Genomic DNA, 16,127 nt, shown 5'->3' on the forward strand with positions numbered 1-16,127 from the left:
TTCTAAACAGTTTCTACAAAATTCTGGCAAAAGTGTTGGCCGAAAGAATGAAGTTAGTGCTGAGTAGTGTGATTTCAAGCAATCAAAGTGCGTTTGTCCCAGGGAGACAAATGCTTGATTCAGTTTTGGTAGCCAATGAGCTCATTGACTCGAGGCAAAGGGAGGGAGTTCCGGGGCTAGTGTGTAAACTAGACATAGAAAAGGCCTATGATCATGTTAATTGGAGATGTTTGGATCTAGTGCTAGAAAAAAATGAATTTCGGACAGAAATGGAGAAATTGGATTAAAGTATGTGTATCATCACCAAGTTATCAGTCCTAATTAATGGTCAGCTGGCGGGATTCCTTGAGTAAAAATCTGCTAAATTAAAAAATATAAAAGAAAAGTAGTTTCTTGAAGATAGAAGGAAGAGAGAAGGAGAAGAGAAGAGAAGTTGGAAAGAAACAAGAGCAATAATCTGACTCCTCATCTGCTATTTGGGATCCAGCCATTGAGAAGCTAGAGAGAAAACTTTCTTCTTGGAAGGCTAAATACCTTTCAGCTGAGGGTAGAGTGATCCTTATAAAAAGCACTCTGTCTAGTCTCCCCACCTACTTCCTGTCCCTCTTTCCTATTCCAGCCAAAGTTGCAAAAAAAATTGAAAGCCTGTAGAGAAACTTTCTTTGGAGGGGTTGGGAGGAAGAGAAGAAAATCCACCTGGTGAACTGGAACCAAATTTTCTTGCCTAGAAAGGAAGGGGGTCTAGGAATTAGGAAGCTGAAGGTGATGAATATTGCTTTGCTTAGCAAGTGGTGCTGGAGATATGCTGTTGAAAAAACCTCCTGGTGGAGAAATTTAATGGCTTCCAAGTATAGGGTAGACTGGGGTAATTGGAAATCAGACGACAATCTCTCCAGTTGGGGCTGCTCAGTGTGGAAGGATATCCTAAAAAGTCAACCGAATTTCCTGGAAGGTGTGGAGATCAAAGTGGGCAGAGGAGACGGTTAAATTTTGGAGAGACCCATGGTGCCTGAACAGTAACTTGGCTGAGGCTTTTCCCCAGCTCTTTCAGTGTGCAGTTGACCAAGAAGCTTCTGTGGCAGATTGATATGAGTTTTCCAACAGTAAAGTGACCTGGCTTCCCTAGTTTAGGAGAGATCTGTTTGATAGGGAGCTAAATGAGATGCTGATTTGCTGAATCTATTACAGGGCCAAAAATATTGACAGGTATAGTGAAGACAAGTGGATATGGAAATGGAGTAAGGATGGTAATTTTTCAGTCGTCTTTATCATCAAAGCTTGGCAGTTCGGGGTCGGTTATTTTTCCTTGTAAACAAATCTGGAATGCAGTTTCTCCCTCTTAAGTCAAATTTTCTTGTGTGTACTATGGTGCTTAATAAGTGCCTATCAAAAATCAGTCTAGAAAGAAGGGGACTGCAGCTCTCAAACCTTGCTTGTGGGCTGTGTGGACTGATGCCTGAAAGTACAGATCATCTATGTATACACTGTCCAATTTCTTCTAGAGTGTGGGAGCATTTTTTTAAAATCTGCTGGAGTTTGTTGGGTCATGCGAGATCAGTCAAAGACCTCCTTTTTAGCTGGAATCTAGCAGGGCTGCGGAAAAAAGGAAGATTAGTCTGGAAAACAATTCCAGCAGCAATCTGTGGTCCTTGTGGTCAGAAAGAAACAATAGAGTATTCTCTAACAAGTCAAAAATCCCAGACGAGCTAGTTCAGCAGTTAGTCAGCAAGCTGTTCTCTTGGGTGTTGGTTACTGCTGAGTTTAAGCACATGAATGTAGCTGAATTGTTTAGCTCTTAGTCATTTGGAGTCTATAATTGTATTTGGTTCTGGGCACCTTTTGTCCAGGAATCTGTTGTAATTCGTTATTTTCTTTAAATAAAATCTTATCTTACTTTTTCAAAAAAAAAAAAAAAAATGAGGGGCTCATACACTTGATTCAAACCAGCAAGGAGGGTAAACACATTGTTGAAGTTTGACCTGCCCTAGAATTCTGTCTTGTTCGTTGACTGTAAAGTAAAGTAAACAGCAAGTAGGAGAGGAAAGAAGAAGAGAGAAAAGAGAGGAAAGAGAGTAAGGCTAGTTCGAATTAGAGAAAGATAATCTCCCTAGTTCGAATGGAGGTCATTTGGACATTCAGATAGTTAGTAGAGATAATGACACTAGGTTTACTATCACTGTTATCTGCCATTGCCGAACTCCCTTATCACTGAATTCTGAGCACTACACACTGCACACTACACACAGACACTTCATCGAAATCTGCACACTGATTTCAACAGTAATAAATGCTGAGAACTGCAACACCACAAACCCTACTCATGGAAATCTGCACACTGATTTCAGCAGTATTAAATGCTGAAAACTGCAACACCACAACCCCTACTCATCGAAATCTACACACTGATTTCAGCAATATCAAATGCTGAAAACCACACTTGTAACACCACAAACCCTAATCCACAGCTACAGGAAGTTTCACCATTAAGTAGACACTATTGCTCTTTGAATCACACACAAACCAGAATAAACCCTAGCATACTGCAATCGAAAACCCATCATGCGAACTGTACTACACCTCTCATGTATTCCATAACAGAAAATATGCATAAAAAAAACTTTACCTCATCGCCTAAAGGCCAACCACACGAAGGACTGAGACACCACTGAACTACATGTACCAGCCCTAACTAGGGCTTAGAAACCACAACAACCAATCACCAGCGACACAATCGGAGGCATAGGAACCTCCTAGGGAAGAGGGCGATCACTCCTTTTCAGCCCTTTTCCCAGCCTCCAACTCACAGCTGAGAAACCCAAGAGAAACCCTAATTCGAATGCGTAGAAGACAGAATTCTAGCAAGTCTGATTTGTTGAACCTCGCTCTGATACCATGTTGAAGATTGACCTGCCCTAGAATTCTGTCTTGTTCGTTGACTGTAAAGTAAAGTAAACAACAAGTAGGAGAGGAAAGAAGAGAAAGAAGAAAAAGAAGAGAGGGAAGAGAGTAAGGTTGGTTCGAATTAGAGAAAGATAATCTCCTTAGATTCGGCCAGACCTGTTATTATATTATTAACTTATTGGAAAAGACTCAAGTGCCCTTCTTTAAGTAAGAAGCACTCGAACTAACATAACAGTACACATCAACATTCTCAACAAGTACAAAGACCGAAATACCCCTTCACTAACACCACTAACACACACATTGTTGAGACACAAGCTTCCTATAGTCCTTAGCATCCCCCTCATTCCTCCAGTTAATAGTTTGATAATGATCCAACTCTTTCCACATGAATGTAAAGGTAGAGTAGTATGCCAATGGGGTTTTACAATCGATTCAACTTGTAGATGATATATTCTTGCATAGTGCCTCTACTTTGAGTAGGTGGCTTTCACTTGGTCTTCCTAAGAGAAGGCTGAATAAAGGACAACAGCCAAGTCATCACTATGCAATTCTCTTGGTCTGACTTGTCATGATTCAGTCCCTTTTCCTTTGGTTCTGTTATGCTTCCATCAGAGGCCCAGTCTTGCCTCTACTTCTTACAACAAGTTTCACACTCTAAGTCCACTCTAGATAATTTAGACCACCTGGAGGAGTGAAAAAATAGGCATAAACATGTTATCTGAACTTATGAATGGAGTGTTACTGTTGAAAGAAGCTCTAGTAACATTGGAGGTGGTTGAGCTTTCACATTTCATCCTTAACGCCGAAGAATTGAATTCCAAAGACCATTACTAAGAGTGAAAAGTGACACCGGATCACCTGGGAACCCCACACCAACACCCTTTGTTGCTAAAGCAACCAAACTGCATCTAGTCAAGGCTAGAGAAAGTGTGAAGATCTTGGCTGGGACCTTTCTGTCACTATTTCCGATAAGAACTTTCACTTCTTTACCCTAGAATGTAGCATACACAGCTAATAGAAATTAACCACCAAGAGAAAGCGAAAAGGGCATACCATACACATGTCAATCAGTCAAGGGCACTAGAACATAGACCAAATGGATCTGTATACACAGATCTGATTCCACACCATAAGCTGAAGAAAATAGATGCATAATACAGGTCAGTCAAACATCCCATGAACTGCTGGAATACTCCACTAGGGTGTACACCTGTAGGTCACGAACAAAGTAGAAAACTTCCACGTAGTGACTGTTCACATGGTCCACGAATAGGTCTGAAAGAATCTGCCCTGGTTCTATGATCAAGGACAAAGAATAAGGTGAGAAAGAAAGAAAGATGCCTCGATCAGGTCAAGGTATTCTGTTGTTCCTCCACGTATGAAGAAGAAAAACAAGAATAGTGTGCAGTAGAAAAGAGTCCTTTTGATCAGATCTAGTGCTCTGATACCATGTTTTCAGTGTTCCTTAGAAGAAGAGAACAAAGAAGAAGAAAGAGACAGTAGTGGAGTTGTCAACATTGAAAGGGCGGCATATACTAGGGTGACAATAAGGAAGGGCAAAAAGACTAATCTGTCCCTGGCACTAGAACATAACAGAAAACTTAATAATCAACCTTTTCCCAGAAAACCTTGTAGGTAAGATACACCGTGGATGTGGAGCATCTCTATGCAAAAGTTACAGATGGAAATGAAATAGCTTTGGAGGTTTACCTATCGTCACCCTAAAAGTCATCATAGATGTTATAACAAGGTAGAATTCCATACCTGGGAGGAAAGAAACATTTTGACGCTTTTGTGCCCAAGAAAGTCTGCAATAGGAAGTTATTAATAATTGAAGTTAAAACTGACAGAATGATGTAAATTTGAATTGAATCCAATTTTTTCTTCTTCATCAGGTAAGATCACTAGTATTCAGCCAACACTATCAACAATGCAATCATAATGTACTATCCTAATCTCGAAAAGTGTTTGAGTTAAAACTTCATAACAATTCAAAAGAATTGCAATATGCTAGAAATTTTACAAAACAAGTGATGGCATGTTGGAGTTTCACATTAGCAACATAATTCATTCCTTTTTAAGATTCCTTAAAAATCTTAAATCGGACAGAAAGTATACCTTTTCAGTATCATCTCAGAGTTGTCTTAATCAACTTATATTAAAATAGTACCATTAGTTCATTTAATTTTTTGTAAAGAAACTACCAAAGCTGGGCCCTAATTTTAATGTTCATATATTAGTGCATTTGCATGTCTACATTTTTTCTATTGATAATAATAGATAAATTAATGAAGAAAAAGGGTATACAAGAGGCACACAAAAGGAAGTGGGAACAAAAGGGAAAAAATCCAACCCCACACCAGAAAAGAATTACTCATTACCTCAGATGCACAAAGAAACCAATCAACTGACTAATATGGTTTTCATTGATCCTTGATCAAAGCTCAGAAGAAGAAAACTAAGATAAGGATGAAGAAGACTTCATATTAACAATCCAACTTTTTGGTAGTAGTTGCATACCCAATTTCTCTTGATCCAACCTCTAGATTAAGCTGAAATTTGGATGTACCAAAGCTTAAAAGTATAGAGGAAATCCTCCAAATCTTAAGCTAATCAGACTACATTAAGAGCTTTTATCAAGCAAGGTTAAACTGATGTAGGACGGGGTAGGGGTCCCACAACTTTTACTTCAGATGGTAGGCTTTGTGGGGGGTGAAGGAGAGGTCATCTCTATAGCAAACCTTTTAAGGTAACACTTGGAGCTGGTGCCATTTCACCAATGCCATTTTCTGAGAAAACAGTGCCCTGCATTGGTATGCCATTTGCTTAGAAAACTGTTTTTTTTTTTGAGGAATTTTTCTGCCACCTAGGCATTTTTTCAATGCAAAATCAGAAAACCATTGCTAGCAACGGCATAAAATGAGAAAACTTCAAAAAGGATGTTTTCTCAGACCACACCTTTCCCGTTTTCCAAAGCATGGTCTGATAAAATGTTTTTTGAAAAAACATCCAACCAAACATGCATCATTTTCCCCAGATTGAATCTCCCACGTGGCGCCAATGTGGCACCATTATCTGGGAAAATGGCATTGGTTCCAAACATGCCCTAAATCATAGCCTATGACCTACTTAGGTCTCCCTTTGGGAGGTAACCCTAGGGCAGTTGATTTTTGGAAGCCTGTTCTAGAAAGGTTTACCAAAAAATTGGTTATGTACATGCATCACTTTAATTAAAGTCACATTGACCAACTTACTGGTTTATTTCGTTTTTACCTTCAAAATCCCCGTGAATGTTTCTAAGAGCATTGAGAACATTATGAGGGATTTTCTTTGGGAGCTGAGAGAATCTAGGAAGGATAACTTGGTGAGATGGGATCTAGTGAGTAGGAGTAAGAGGGGGCTCTAGGGATTGGCAATATCATCCACAGGAACTCTACTTTGCTAGGTAAGTGGTGGAGATTTCTAGTAAAATAGGATATGTTGTTGCGCAAGGTAATAGTGTTCATGGGCTTGATGATAATGGGTGAGATGCTTTTGTTTCTCAAAGGTCTTAGCTTCCCCTTAGAAATCTATCATTAAAATCCTCCCTTCCCTAAGAAATTTATTGAGATATGATGTTGGGAATGGCCTTAAAGTTTTATTTTGGGAAGATTTGTGGGTTTGAGGTTCCCCTTTAAAGGACAAATTTCCTTCTTTGTTTGCTCTCTCAACTTATAAATTGGAACCCATTACTAAGTTCCTCGTTCGTTCTCCTGAAGGGTTTGTTTGGGATCATGGGTTCAGATGGGGTTCAAGGGATAATGAGCTTGCTTCCTTGGTGATTCTGCTTGAGATCTTGAATAATCTTTTTCTAGACCCCTCTTATTTAGATAGTGGAGTTTAGGTCCCATCCCCCTTAGGGTTGTTCTCTTTTGCTTCACTTTTGGATATCCTTACTTCGTCTTTGGTCTCAGTAGCTTCCTTTTTAGTGAAAGAGGTGTGGTGTAAGCCTATGCAGATTAAAATTCAAGCTTTTTGTTGGGAAGTAATGTTGGATAAAATAAATACTTGTGATATGCTTCAAAAGAGGAGATCAAATTGTTATCTTTCCCCCATATCTATCTTTTATGTTATGCTAATGGTGAATCTACTTCCCATTTACTAACCTCCTACTCTTTTGTTTGTTGTGTTTGGGTGTTCTTTTGTTCTCTTTTTGGATGTAGGGAGCCACCTCTAGATGTAGCTAACTCATTCACCTTAGGGTTCCTTCCCTTGCCCAAGAAAAGAGGAAAGTTGATGCAGAGAGACACCGTTTTATGGTCACTTTGGGAAGAAAGGAATAACATGTTGTTCAAAGGTCAAAATATCATTATATGATGTAATTCAAGGAATTCAAGTGAAGATAGTTCATTGGGTGAAGACTTTGAAGTGGTTCAATGAGTACTCTGTGGATGACTTCATCAGAGGCTAGGGAGTAATAGCAGCTTCTTCTACTTCGAAATTAGTTGTGCAGCTGATGTGGGCTATTCCTAGCTACAACAGAACTAAATTAAATTTTGATAGATGTTCATGCGGAAATCATGGCCCCTTGAAAACCAGTGATTTAAAAGGCGCACATAGGCACACAAGTGCATAGGCGAGGTGCATTTTTGGGTATGCGCCTCCCCTAGGTCCTAGTTGCAGCCCTTTCAAAAGGCGCACGCCTGGCGTGCCTTGTGCCTTAGCCCAGGCGTGCGCCTTTCAAAAATTTGACATTTTTTTGCTTTTTTTGAACATAGTGGTTGGGCCAAGGGCTCCACCCTGGGCCTCATGCCACGTCCCTCGAGGCAAGCCCAAACAAGCCCACATTAGGTCTTAAAATCTTAGTTCTCACACAAAAAATGATGATTTTATAATTTTAACTGCTTTTGTTAATGTTGGACATTCATTCATTCTAATAAAATATCTTGTTAAAAAGCAATTAAAACTATAAAATCATCACTTTTTGTGTGAGAACTAAGAATTTAAGACCTAACGTGGACTTGTTTGGACTTGCCTCGAGGGGCATGGCACAAAGGCGGCTCGTAGAATCAGGAATGTAATATGTTTTACATTACATTAGCTACTTGAAGTAATGCAATTGAGTGAAAAAGGAGATTAGAGGTTTTACATGCTTGAAAATGTTTTATATGTTTGATTTTATTTTTAAATTCTCATTTTGATATGCTTTACATCTTATGTTTATGTATTTTAATTTTAGATAATAGGTTTTTTAAAGCATTTATTTTAAAATTTAAGTTTATATTTTTTATTAATATTATGTTTAATATTTTTTATTCTTTTTTGAATTTTTTGGCATTTGTTTTGAATTTTCTGACATTTTTTTTATTTTTTAGCAATTTGTTTTTGTATTTTTGTGCCTTGCATCAAAAAGGCGCACGCCTCAGACGTCAAAAATTGACACTTGTGCCTTTTTTGCGTCTTGTGCTTTTAAAACACTGTTGAAAACTATGGACTATGGTTACAACATTAAAATATTCCCTAAAGATCAAGAAGCATCCCATTTTATTTATGCTGCCTCTAATTTCTTCCATATTTCATCTCATCCTCACTGGACCATAAATAAAAACCCAATTTCCCACCACGCGTTGAAATATATGGATAATGAGAATCTTCTTTATTACTCATCTCAGTAACCACCCTTGGATCCCCAATGATTAACAAGTAGTCTTCTTAGCAAAGTTGTACGTGATCATGTACTGCCTACTTTAATAGATAATACAAATATACAATTGCATGGTAACCTAAAAATAAATAACTCTTTAGAAAATTGCAAAGTTGGTGTTGGCCTCTGCAATCTGGCTAACAATTGAGCATTAAACATGAATGGAAGATAATCTTAAGAAGATAACTTACAAAGCACCACCTCCAGCTGGACCAAATGCTTTAAAAAGAGACATTGCAGTCATGGAAATTCCATTTGCAGCACCTCTTTGATTTTGAGCCTGTTGTTCAAGTATCAAAAAAGGATCCAATAGCTACAAATTTACTGTGAAACAAAAATAGGAAGAGAGAGAAAAGGAAAGGAAATACATGTTGAAACAGATAAGGGAAGAAATTACCACAGCATTGTTTTGTAAGATGAATAATCCGGTGATAATGGAAACCTAATTAAAGTTTATATGGTCACTTGTAAGAGAAAAGATTAATTAAAATAAAAAAGAACGTGATGAAAACTAAGACCTCAAAAAAAGAAAAGGAATGCAAACAAAAAATTCTCATAAAATAATGAGATACTAAATAACTAGAAAGTGTCCCATCTAGCCCACAATGCTCTCCACAAATACAATCCCAGCAAAATAAAGAAATTTAGACTGCCTGTCCTTTTGATCAATAACTCCAAAATTTCATTAATTAGGATAATAAGTAATAATTTAAGTACATAGAGGTACAAAACAAAGACAGAGAGATAAAACCTCTTATCTCTCCCCAACCAATTCCAACTCCCTTACAATTGTGACCAAAATAGAAAACCTCTCCCCACCCCCTGTTTAGTTAAGGTATCAACTACAGAATTGGCATCTCTCTTAACCCATCCAAATCTTAGTTCCATGTCTCCGGTTAGCACCTGATTCTTTTCTTTTCATCGTTGAAGAGCCACATTTTTCATTCTCTCTTCTTGTAACCAGTTGATTACTAGTTTTGAGTCTCCCTCCACAAATAATTTATTAATTCCCATCATCCTTGCCTTTATTATGTTGTTAGTATCCCAACTCCCTTACCATTTTTAATGTAGCAAACCTCTTTGATTATCATGGAGATCTAGAACCTGCAACAAAGATTAACCAAGAAGAAGCACAAAGGGCCAAGATATTTGAATCGCCAATACTTGAAATGGAGCCTATTTTAGGTTCTTGGTCAAGTGGAGAAGAAAACAACTAAGAACTCTTGTATTAGTGAAGAAGTGTTTATGAAGCTAGATGAAAACATGTACAAGGCTGCTAAAACTGCTGCTTGCAAGGAGATGCATGGAGCCAAGTTATTTTTAACTAAAGAAAAAAATTAAAAAGAAGAAAAAATGATGTAAATATGTTCTGATTTTTTAATTTGTTTTTGCAGTAGATTCCAGGTAGTCGTCTTGGGTAGGTTTGTAGATAATTTGAGGTAGGGGTATTTTCGCCATTTCATAATTTGGTTTCTGGTCAGGGGCAGTTTGGGTGCACCATTGTTGGTTTTGGTCCCTTGGGTGTTTTTGTAACTAAAGTTATCTTTTAGGGGTGTTTGAAATTTTAGTTGGCTTCTCTAGCAAGCCATTTAGTCTTGTAAAAGAGAAGGGGCTGTTTTTGTGGGGGCCTTTTTGGTTCTTTCTCTCTTATTCGAGCTGTAGCTCAACCCTAGTTCTTGGATTTTCAAGTATTGGGAGCTTGGGTTTTGAGAAGTCAACCAATTGGGTACACCTTCCAATCCCTCTGTCGCTACAAGTCGACACAAAAGGCCAGCTTGACACCATTATAACTGTAGCAGAACAGTTCCAAGAGGAGTTATACTTCAAGTTCAGTTCTGAAATCGATAAAAATCCAGTTTGTTTTTTGTTGTTTTCAGATGGTATTCACTGCAAGTGCTGCATATATCTTGCTTATTTGCCCACATCATCTTTGCACGAGGTCTCCCTCGAAATAGAACAATCCCACCAATTTCTGCCCTTTCTTTGGTGAGTTGAAACCTCATCCATGTGAAGAATTCTCATACATCATCTACTAAACAATGCTAGCTATTTTTTTCCTCTAATCATCCCCTTCATGTTGCCTAAAAATCTCTTTAACATATGCTTCACCACCCAAGAAAAACAAACCAAGCAATTTTAACATTTGAACCTCATGGGGAACAACTTGATCAAGAGGAAAATCAAGGCTTACCTAATGAACCTCATCAAGTTGAACCTCTTCCTTACTCCCACCAACTTAACTCTCTAAGCATAATTGTAGCATTTAGAATGTCAAGTCTAAATACAGTTAGAAGCCGATAGAAGAAAAGAGAAAGTGTTTAGGGAGTCAAAAAGTAAGTTGGTGGGGCCCTATTCTATTATTTAAATAGGGTGGCACATAATAAAGGGTGCAATGGCATTTATACCCTGTGGCAAGTACAAGACAGAAATACTAATAAATACTAACAGATTTTATACTTACAGAGAGAATATTCTTCAACACAGATGCACAATTTATCAGCAACGAGAGTCTAAATCCAGAGAGCCTTGCTATAAAAGGGTAACTTGACAGCAATGGTATGGATAAAACCTTAAAAATGGTAAAAAAGACATCACAAAATATCATATCTAAAATTCTTAAAAATACAAAACATAACATAGAAAGCATACCGCTGCAATGCGAGAAACCTTGACAGGACCAAGAATCTTCTCAACACAAGGATACACGGTAAGTTGAAAGAATAACAGACTAGTACCTAACAGCCATGTGTGTGTGGTCAGTACTCTATTAGAAAATTTTAAATGCATGTATACATAAAACAGTTGATATAACATATGCGGTAGATACAAAAACAAACGCTCTAGGAATATCAACGATGAATTTATTATTAGCAAAAGAAAAAGAAAATGAAGATGCAATGGCACTCAATCATCTAAAAAACTAAAAAGGAAAAAGGAGATAAGGACAGGAAAAGTCCAAAAGAATGGTATAGAGCAACACAATGCGAACACATGACCACATATGCAAAATTACCATAGCAAAACTGTCCCTCTATACAAATCAAGAGATCAACTCTCCTCCATATATACTATAAGCTATCATAGGAATTAAAACTCTCGAGCATCACTAATATATCCCAATTTATCAATGTCATTTAGAAACATGAGGATGCCAAATAATATCCAATGCTACTCACAATGGACCATTTATTAAAATCCCAAAGGCAAGTTAAATATAGAAAATCTTTTATGAAGTGGGCACATCCATAGTGGAATGAGAGTAACACTGTTGGTAATGATAGAAGTCTAAAAATAGGAGTTTTTTCCTTTTAAAGAATGTAACCAATTGTTAGGTTGTTCCATCTTTATTAAAAAAATGAAAATGTACCCAAATCGGTCCCCTTTTTGACTCTAGTGAAAGAATTGAGACCCAACTTCAACTTTTTCATTCACAATTAGAACGAATTTGGAGGGCAGAACAAGTGAAACTTTCCTATAACTTATTTGATTAGTATGTAGATTGATGTCCCACTTAGCTTTATTACATGTCATTTTTTTCTTTTTTAATGAATGAATAGTTATTACATGTCAATAATTGGATATTTATTTCCAAGGATTCTTAATGTGCAATATAAAAGCTTAGGGAAAACCATTTATTTTTTCAATTTTCCATCTTAGTATATTAGGCACCACCTGATTATACATGGAATGCCTTCAGCCGTCCATGCACTGGACCAAAAGAAATTATTGTTTGGTCAACAAAAGTATTTGTTAAATTTCATCTAAAAACAACAAAAAATATAAATACGAATTTAATGAAAATTGTTAGAATTCAGGTCTGCCTTAGAGTTCGGCCTGACTGAGTTCAGTTATGTAGAAGAAGAAAGAGTGATAGAGAAAGAGAGAAAGAGAGGAGAGAATTCTGGTTCGAACTGAAAGAGTCAACATGACTTCTCCCAATCGGCCAGTAAGTATTTATATTATTATTCAAACATAACTGAAAAGACCTATGTGCCCTTACTTAAGTTAAGAGCACATGTTTCAACACAACATTACAAATCAGCAACATCAATCAAGGTATAAAGACAGAAATACCCCTACGCTAACACTCCCCCTCAAGCTGGTGAGTGTATATCATATACTCCCAGCTTGTTACATATGTAGTCCACTCTTCCCCGACTCAAGCCTTTTGTAAATAAGTCAGCCCACTGATTTCCTGTATTAACATGTGTAGTGTCTGTTAGAATGTTAGAGTGATGTTTGGCTGATAAGAGTTCTTATTAGCCCATTCTTATGTTTAACTTATCTTGTAACTGGGCTTGTGTTAATGGGCCTGGGCCTAATCTGGTTTAATGATTTAAGTCATCTGGGTGTCCCATCACTAATCAGGGGCATCCCAGTAATTTCTTGTACCTTGTACCATATTCATCTATAAATAAAGGACTGGTCGACTGGATAGAACAGTTCGACATTCTCTTCAGTTCTGTGGTTCTCTTCTCCTCATTGCTACTTCGAGTATAGCTCTTCAGATTACATGGTATCAGAGCATTAGCTCCTTCTTGGTTTCAGCAGGCGCACTCTTTTCTCTTGCTGTCCTTTCCTCTTCTCTCTTCCTTTTCTGGGTTGCTGCAGTGAAGACCTAGGAGTGTAAGAGAGTAAAGCAAGTTCGAACCTAGGGTTTCTCTTGGTTGTAGGACTCAAGGGAAGTAAGACCCAAAAGTAGATGTCCTACTAGATTACACCAGCAAGTAGTAGCTATTGGGCTACTAAGAGAGGTCTGTATAGGACAGACCTGGTTGAGGGCTGATTAAGCAGTCCTAGCACTAGCCAAGAGGGGGAGAACTTCCTCTACAGTTGCAGCTTCGTGCTCCAGCAAGACTTGTGCAGAACAAGTGGTAAAGACTTAGCTCCTTCAACTTTAGTTGCAGTTTCGGTGCATCAGCTTCTACAGTTGCAGTCTTGGTGCATCAGCAAGACTCTTACAGAACTGCGGCAACCTCACTTACAGATTTTCTTCAGGTCGGTTATCAGCCCTACTCTTGGACTGAACTGGTTCAGTTACAGACCTTTACCTTTTACCAGAACTGCGGCAACTTTTGCACCACACAATTGCAGCCTTAAACCTTTACCAACACTGTGAACTGGTTCAGTTACAGACCTCTACTTGCTACTGTACCCGTACTGTGAACACAGTGACCAATTTGGCCAGTTCTTAACAGAATCACCTATAGTACTGTGAACAACTCTTGGACTGAAGTCAGGATGTCCTCACTATCCGGTGAAATTTCCTCTAGAGATAACAGACCTGTTACAAGGTCCTCAAACCTGGAAAACCCTAATCTGCACAGCTTGTAGATTACAAGTGCGCTGCTAGATGAGTATAACTTCAAAGAGTGATCTGTCTCAGCAATGTTGTTCATTACCTCTCGTGACCTCACAGGCTATTTGGATGGAGCCAAGAAACAACCAGAAATTGGCAGTCCTGAATACACCGTGTGGCGCAAGGAAAATGCCACAGTCATGTCTTGGTTGCTGGCCTCTATGACTCCTAGGGTGGCCAGAACTGTTCATCATTTCCCCACAGCTACTAAAATTTGGGAGAAAGTATCTAAGACATATGGCCAGAAAAAGAACAATGCTAGAATCTACAGGCTGAACCAAGACATTGCAGCCCTAAGGCAAGGAGACATGTCCGTGGCAACCTACTTTGCAACACTGGAAGGCCTCTGGGAAGAGCTTGACCACCATTTGATCTTGGATTGGGAAAATGCTAATGATAAGGGGAGGCATGATAAGCAGATTGAGGAGGGCAAAGCCTTCAAGTTTTTGGCGGGTCTTGACCCTGTATATGAAGGTATAAGGTCACAGATTCTAGGGAGAGATGAATTACCTGAACTTCACCATGTCTACTACCTGGTGAGGAATGAAGAAGTAAGGAGAAAGGAGATGCAAGTTGACTTCCAGACACAGTCAACAAAACTACCTGGAGAACATTCAGCCTTGGTCTCCACTAAGGGGAATAGATTTTCAGACAAGAAGTCCCTCAAGTGTACACATTGTGGTGGTGAGAAACACACAAAGGAGAAATGTTGGGTCATGTACCCTCATCTGAAGCCAGCTGCTCTGAGAAAGGACAAAAGGCAACATAAGGGCCACACAGCAAGTGGGAATCTTGCCACCAACAACAGTAGTGACAACTCACAGAGTATTCAGACAGTGTCATCTTCCACCGCAAGGCAGGCTGCCGACTCCTCTGGACCAAGTACTTTGGGCTTCACAGCTAGTGAGGTAGAGGTTCTTAGCCGGGCATTAGCCCGTCTGAAGAACAATTCTTTAGCTTCCACCTCTCTTGCCAAATCAGGTACAACCTCTGCATTTAGTGCATCTAGTTCCATTAGTTCTACCTCTTGGGTGATTGATTCAGGAGCCACTGACCATATGACACATATGTCCTCCTTATTCTCCACATATCATCTGTTGTCTGGCCAGGATAAGATGAGAGTAGCCGATGGGTCCCTCTCCACCATCTTTGGAAAGGGGGTGGTTGACCTAAGCAAGGATCTCTCTCTTAAATCAGTCCTACATGTTCCTAGTCTTACCTCTAATCTGTTGTCTGTTTCAAAGCTTACAAAAAACTTGAACTGTAGTATAACTTTCTTTCCTTCTCATTGTGTCTTACAGGACAGATTGACGAGGAGAACGATTGGGAGTGGTCATGAGTATGGGGGCCTCTACTATTTTGATGAAGATGTCAGCTCAGCCTTGCAAGCTTCTACTACTAGTCCGAAAAGTGTGGAGTCAATAGCTAGGCTGCACTTGTGGCATGCTAGGCTAGGTCATTTGTCTTTTTCTTCCTTAGCAATGTTGTTTCCCGAATTATGCAAGGGCATTCTGAGTCAGAGTTTAATTTGTGATGTGTGTCAAACGTCAAAACAATGTAGATCAATGTATCCAATTTCTAGTAATGAAATTCAAGCTCCTTTTGATTTGGTTCATTCTGATGTTTGGGGTCCTTCATTCTCGGTGCACTTGGATTTATCTGTTGAAAGGACGTGAAGAAGTTCCCCGGATAACTATGATGTTTTGCAAGATGGTTGAAACACAATTTGATAAAAAGATCAAGCAATTCCGTTCAGACAATGCAGCTGAATACTTTGAAAGATCCCTGAACTCATTCATGGAAGATGCAGGCATGTTACATCAATCATCATGTGCTTACACCCCTCAGCAAAATGGGGTTGTTGAGCGCAAGAACAAGCATCTATTGGAGACAGCTCGAGCCCTTCTTTTCCAGCACAATGTGCCCAAGCAATATTGGTCTCAAGTTGTTCTTACTGCATCTTACCTGATAAATCGGATGCCATCTAAGGTACTGGGTATGAAGACCCCGTTCTCTGTTTTGTGTCCCACTCTTCCAGAATTTCCTCTTCCCTTGCGGGTTTTTGGTTGTACATGCTTCATACATGTGAAAAATCCAAAGAAGACCAAGCTGGATCCCAAGGCTACAAAGGGAATATTTTTGGGGTACTCTCCTACGCAGAAGGGGTATAAGTGTTATGAT

At 38.8% G+C, this 16,127-nt stretch overlaps 1 protein-coding gene across 7 annotated transcripts in view; it reads right to left on the reverse strand.

Moving 5' to 3' along the window:
* The window catches only part of LOC148845669 (protein ZINC INDUCED FACILITATOR-LIKE 1-like), a 102,752-nt gene that overhangs the window by 11,921 nt on the left and 74,704 nt on the right, over positions 1 to 16,127 (reverse strand). For 6 of the 7 annotated variants that reach the window (XM_088954328.1, XM_088954326.1, XM_088954327.1 and 3 more), the window contains 5 exons: positions 11,237 to 11,322; positions 11,049 to 11,156; positions 8,985 to 9,029; positions 8,779 to 8,867; positions 4,669 to 4,712 (listed from right to left, as the gene is read on the reverse strand). In XM_088954328.1, the coding sequence (XP_088810454.1) occupies positions 4,669 to 4,712; positions 8,779 to 8,867; positions 8,985 to 9,029; positions 11,049 to 11,156; positions 11,237 to 11,322 (372 nt within the window). Of the gene's footprint in view, positions 1 to 4,668; positions 4,713 to 8,774; positions 8,868 to 8,984; positions 9,030 to 11,048; positions 11,157 to 11,236; positions 11,323 to 16,127 lie in introns of those variants that run through there. The other variant, XM_088954331.1, reaches the window with a different exon arrangement.

This window comes from Nelumbo lutea, chromosome 7 (genome assembly GCF_056320005.1).
Source record: "Nelumbo lutea isolate HS-2025 chromosome 7, American lotus-T2T, whole genome shotgun sequence".
NCBI classification, from domain to species: Eukaryota; Viridiplantae; Streptophyta; class Magnoliopsida; order Proteales; family Nelumbonaceae; genus Nelumbo; species Nelumbo lutea.